Source organism: Nansenia antarctica (assembly GCF_963989245.1).
Source record: "Nansenia antarctica genome assembly, chromosome: 11".
In the NCBI taxonomy this organism is placed as follows: Eukaryota; Metazoa; Chordata; class Actinopteri; order Argentiniformes; family Microstomatidae; genus Nansenia; species Nansenia antarctica.
This window is the reverse complement of record NC_137681.1, coordinates 19,342,881-19,349,036: the sequence shown is the minus strand read 5'-3', so window position 1 is coordinate 19,349,036 and position 6,156 is coordinate 19,342,881. Positions and strand designations below refer to the sequence as shown.

Here is a 6,156-nt window from a genome sequence, read left to right as displayed (position 1 = left end):
TCAGAGAGGGTGGGCTGTGGGCAGGGAGAGAGAGTGAGAGAGTTGGGTCAGGGTGAGCAGGGTGAGTAGTAGCAGGGGGAGGGGCCCCCCCAGGGTGGGGGCGGGGGAGGTTGTAGGGGGGGTGGAGGCTGTATTTCCTGTGCTCCCCGCCGCTCTGCATGCGAAGCTGCTGTCCGCGTCCATCCCATTGGACAAGTAGGTGACGAAGCCTACGGTGGCCCCGCCCACATTGGCTGTGATCCAGCTCTGGAAACTGGAGACCCTGGTGTACACCTCAGGAAACCCCACAGCACATGGAACCCCGAAACTAGTGATGCCTGTCTGCACCCAGACTGAACCCTGCTTACACTGGAGGGGACCCCCCGAGTCTCCCTGGGGAGGAGGGGGGGGGGGGGGAGGAGAGGAAGAGAGAGAGAGAAATGGGGGAGTGAGAGAGGAAGAGAGAGAGAAGATACTAGAAACCAGAACCAGAGACAATGAGATGGATCACACAAAATACCTGACACCCCCCCCTGCCCTCCTACCTGACAACCCCCCTACCCTCCTACCTGACACCCCCCCCTACCCTCCTACCTGACACCCCCCCCTACCCTCCTACCTGACACCCCCCCTACCCTCCTACCTGACACCCCCCCTGCCCTCCTACCTGACACCCCCCCTGGCCCTCCTACCTGACACCCCCCCTACCCTCCTACCTGACACCCCCCCTGCCCTCCTACCTGACACCCCCCCCCTACCCTCCTACCTGACACCCCCCCTGCCCTCCTACCTGACACCCCTCCTACCTGACACCCCCCCTACCCTCCTACCTGACACCCCCCCTGGCCCTCCTACCTGACACCCCCCCTGCCCTCCTACCTGACCCTCCCCCTACCCTCCTACCTGACACCCCCCCCTGCCCTCCTACCTGACACCCCCCCTACCCTCCTACCTGACACCCCCCCTGGCCCTCCTACCTGACACCCCCCCTACCATCCTACCTGACACCCCCCCAACCCTCCTACCTGACACCCCCCCTGGCCCTCCTACCCGACACCCCCCTACCCTCCTACCTGACACCCCCCCTGCCCTCCTACCTGACACCCCCCCTACCCTCCTACCTGACACCCCCCCTGGCCCTCCTACCTGACACCCCCCCTACCCTCCTACCTGACACCCCCCTACCCTCCTACCTGACACCCCCCCTACCCTCCTACCTGACACCCCCCCTACCCTCCTACCTGACACCCCCCCCTACCCTCCTACCTGACACCCCCCCTACCCTCCTACCTGACACCCCCCCCTACCCTCCTACCTGACACCCCCCCTACCCTCCTACCTGACACCCCCCCTACCCTCCTACCTGACACCCCCCCTACCCTCCTACCTGACCCCCCCCTACCCTCCTACCTGACACCCCCCCCTGCCCTCCTACCTGACACCCCCCCTACCCTCCTACCTGACACCCCCCCTACCCTCCTACCCGACCCCCCCCCTACCCTCCTACCTGACACCCCCCCCTGCCCTCCTACCTGACACCCCCCCTACCCTCCTACCTGACCCCCCCCTACCCTCCTACATGACACCCCCCTACCCTCCTACCTGACACCCCCCCCTGCCCTCCTACCTGACACCCCCACCTACCCTCCTACCTGACACCCCCCCCTGCCCTCCTACCTGACACCCCCCCTGCCCTCCTACCTGACACCCCCCCCTGCCCTCCTACCTGACACCCCCCCAACCCTCCTACCTGACACCCCCCCTACCCTCCTACCTGACACCCCCCCAACCCTCCTACCTGACACCCCCCCTACCCTCCTACCTGACACCCCCCCTGCCCTCCTACCTGACACCCCCCTACTACCCTCCTACCTGACACCCCCCCTACCCTCCTACCTGACACCCCCCCTGGCCCTCCTACCTGACACCCCCCCTACCCTCCTACCTGACACCCCCCCTACCCTCCTACCTGACACCCCCCCCTGCCCTCCTACCTGACACCCCCCCTACCCTCCTACCTGACACTCCCCCTGGCCTCCTACCCGACACCCCCCCTGGCCCTCCTACCTGACACGCTCCCCTGCCCTCCTGCCCAGCACACATCATGTTGGCAGTGATGGCGACGTTACGTAGTGACAGGTACTGGCAGCCGCACTGTCTGTTCCCCACCACAGGGATCTGCACCTCCTGCAAGGTCTGGGGGGAGCCTAGGGGGACTGGAGATTAAACCACAGATTAAACCACAGATTAAACCACAGACTAAACCACAGATTAAACCACAGATTAAACCACAGATTAAACCACAGATTAATTGAATAAGGGGGACAAACATAACTTCCATCCCAGAGGTTAAAGGTCAATAACGTGGCGGACACTAACCGCCGGCCCCGGTCCGGCCCCAGCCGGTGGTCCAGCAGGCAGTGGCGTTGTGGACCAGGCTGGCGCTGCCCGCCAGGCAGGCGGGGCTGATGTAGCTGGTGAAGGAGACGGGCGTGGTCAGCCTCACCAGCGCGACGTCGTTGCCGAGGAGGCTGGTGTTGTACTGCGGGTTGCGGAGGAGCAGGCTGACGGAGCGGCTCACCTCGTTGGGGTTGGAGCCCTGCTGGGACTGTCTGCCCAGGTACAGCGTCCAATCACTGGTCACTATGGGCCTGGGAGACAGGACACGTGTTACCTGTCTGTCTGCCTGCCTGCCTGCCTGCCTGTCTGTCTGTCTGTGTGGGTGTGTGTCTGTCTGTATGTATAAGTGAAAATATAGTATGCTGCACAGGAGCATACTGAGTAACTGACATAGTTAGATGTGTGTGTGTGTGTGTGTGTGTGTGTGTGTGTGTGTGTGTGTGTGTGTGTGTGTGTGTGTGTGTGTGTGTGTGTGTGTGGTAGGCGTTAACATTCTTACGGTACGAAGCAGTGAGCGGCGGTGAGTACCCATTGGCTGCTGATGAGCGTGCCCCCGCAGATATGGCTCCCACGCTGGTGCAGGCTCACCTGCCAGGGCCAGCTCCCCTGGGGGGCCCCCACCCCCCCCACGATCCGTGTGTTGAGTGGGGCCAGCCCACAGTCTGGGGGGGGTCACAGGCTCATTATGTTATATTAGTTATAAAATAGTTATGCAAGATTGAGATCCTGAATTTATATTTTGTTTTATATCGTTTAATATCTCTTATTAGACTCTAACCAGACTGTAACCTCTTCAACCAGACTGACATTAAAAGATTACTGGGAGATTATTATTTTTTTTAGGAATGAAGAATCATTCCTCAAAAAAAAAAAAAAAATCTTTCAGTTCTTACTCTGAGCTCTTGAATCTGTGGGGAGGAGTGGAGTGGCAGGGAGAGAAGAGGAGGGGAGGGGAGAGAGAGAGGGGAGAGACATTTTTTATATCAAAAGTATTGACAGCAAAAAGCATTCACTCAAGTGTGTGTCAATCACATGTGTGTGTGCGTGTGTGTTCAGTAGATAAAACATGGTGTTTATTATTTTCTATGTTCAATTTACAAGGGTTGGGTGACTGCAGGAAGGAGATTCAGTCCGGTTCATGAATCACATTTCATTCTGTGATGTCATAATAAATGTCCTTATTTGGACTTCCAATCCTCTGAATGGATCAAACCCTGGAGTCTACTGTAGTGAATTCTACTCAATTGTATTCTTGTATTCGATTATACTACTATTATCTACTGCATTCTGCTGTATTGTACTGTATCCCACCTACCCACAATTCTATGTATGGATATACAGTTGAAGTTTACATACACAAAGCCAAATACATTTCAACTCAGTTTTTCACAATTCCTGACATTTAATTCTAGTAAACATTCCCTATATTAGGTCAGCTAGGATCACTACTTTATTTTAAGAATGTGAAATGTCAGAATAATAGTAGAAAGAATGATTTATTTCAGCTTTTATTTCTTTCATCACATTCCCAGTGGGTGAGAAGTTTATATACACTTAGTTATAGTGGTAGCATTGCCTTTAAATTGTTTCGTCAAATGTTTCAGGTAGCCTTCTACAAGCTTCCCACAATAAGTTGGTGGAACTTTGGCCCATTCCTCCTGACAGAACAGGTGTCAGGTTTGTAGGCCTCCTTACTCACACACACCTTTTCAGTTCTGCCTACACATGTTGCTTCAATATATCCACATTATTTTACTTCCTCATGATGCCATCTATTTTGTGAAGTGCACCAGTCCCTCCTGCAGCAAAGCACCCCCACAACATACCACTCCTGTGCTTCATGGTTGGGATGGTGTTCTTCGGCTTGCAAGCCTCCCCCTTTTCCCTCCAAACATAACAATGATCATTATGGCCAAACAGTTCCGTTTTTGTTTCATCAGACCAGAGGACATTTCCACAAAAAGTAAGATCTTTGTCCCCATGTGCAGTTGCAAACCGCAGTCTGGCTTTTTTATGGCAGTTTTGGAGCGGTGGCTTCTTCCTCGCTGTGCAGCCTTTCAGGTTAGGTCGATATAGGACTCGCTTTACTGTGGATACTATGGTGTTAATACTTTTTTTACTATTGTTTATACTATTTTACTATTGTTTGTATAGATGAACGTGGTACCTTCAGGTGCTGTCAAGCAAAGAGGCACTGAGTTTGAAGGTAGGCCTTATACATCCACAGGAACACCTCCAATTGAATCAAATGATGTCAATTATCAGAAGTTTCTAAAGCCATGGAATTTTCCAAACTGTTCAAAGGCACAGTCAACTTAGTGTATGTAAACTTCTGACCCACTGGAATTATAAGTGAAATAATCTGTCTGTAAACAATCATTTGGAAAATTACTTGTGTCATGCACAAAGTAAATGTCCTAACTGACTTGCCAAAACTATAGTTTGTTAACATGAAATCTGTGGAGTGGCAAAATAAAAATGTTTTAATGACTTCAACCTAAGTGTATATAAACGTTCCACTTCAACTGTAGTAACCATGCAACCTGGTGCAGTTCCACTATAACTCTAGAATGTTCTTCTTCCACTCATAGTCACAACAGTATACGCATACAGTATAACTGTATGTCCTCACGTTTACCAGCTACATAAACGTGTCAGCTGACCACGGCGCTAGTTCAATATAAACAAAAGCAACCTACCTTTCCCATGGAGAACCACAGACACCAGGAACATCCAGACTATCTTAGCTGCCATGGTGACAGACTGATGTCTCTGCTACCTGCACACCTGTCTGCACCGAGTGTCTGTCTGTCTGTCTGGCTGTCTGGCTGTCCTTCTGTGCCTGCATGCCAGACTATCTGATCAGTGTGTTATTTAAAGACATGTTCAGTCAAAGACACTTTTCATTCCAAACAGGTAGGACTGCATTCTTGTGGCTATCATGACACATCACTGCGAATGACTTTGCACAAAAGAGGGTTCTAAACATAGATGCTGTCCCAGAACAAAGGTGAGGCGTTTCAGGACCAAACTACGCTGACAGACTGAGCCACTGGTTTTTCTACGGAGGTGACTGGGTCTGTCCATGTTAGTACCCCGACCTGGTCTGGACCACAGGCCTGGTCAGAACCTCTACTGGACCACAGGCCTGGTCAGAACCTCTACTGGACCACAGGCCTGGTCAGAACCTCTACTGGACCACAGGCCTGGTCAGAACCTCTACTGGACCACAGGTAGACAGCACCTCTGTAGACAGCACCGGTCTGTGACGCACATCACCAGTGTTTGGACTGGATATTCTTTCACATAAAAATGACTGGAAACACTATAAACTCCTATAGGACTCCTCTCTTCCCTCAACCTCTCCTCTCCTCCCTCAGCCTCTCCTCTCCTCCCTCCGCCTCTCCTCTCTTCCCTCAACCTCTCCTCTCCTCCATCAGCCTCTCCTCTCCTCCCTCAACCTCTCCTCTCCTCCCTCAACCTCTCCTCTCTTCCCTCAACCTCTCCACTCCTCCATCAGCCTCTCCTCTCCTCCATCAGCCTCTCCTCTCCTCCATCAACCTCTCCTCTCCTCCCTCAGCCTCTCCTCTCCTCCATCAGCCTCTCCACTCCTCCCTCAACCTCTCCACTCCTCCATCAGCCTCTCCTCTCCTCCCTCAACCTCTCCTCTCCTCCATCAGCCTCTCCTCTGCTCCCTCAGCCTCTCCACTCCTCCCTCAGCCTCTCCTCTCCTCCATCAGCCTCTCCTCTCCTCCATCAGCCTCTCCTCTCCTCCAT

The 6,156-nt window shown here is 53.5% G+C and overlaps 1 protein-coding gene across 1 annotated transcript; it reads right to left on the bottom strand.

Moving 5' to 3' along the window:
• LOC308167960 (chymotrypsin-like protease CTRL-1) lies at window positions 1-5,133 on the bottom strand (the record flags this gene model as incomplete). The annotated part of the gene is made up of 5 exons (XM_080542439.1): window positions 1-372; window positions 2,047-2,195; window positions 2,359-2,630; window positions 2,879-3,041; window positions 5,079-5,133. The coding sequence occupies 5 exons, from the start codon at window positions 5,131-5,133 to the stop codon at window positions 1-3; spliced, it is 1,011 nt and encodes a 336-aa protein (XP_080398565.1).
• Window positions 5,134-6,156: the final 1,023 nt, after the last annotated feature.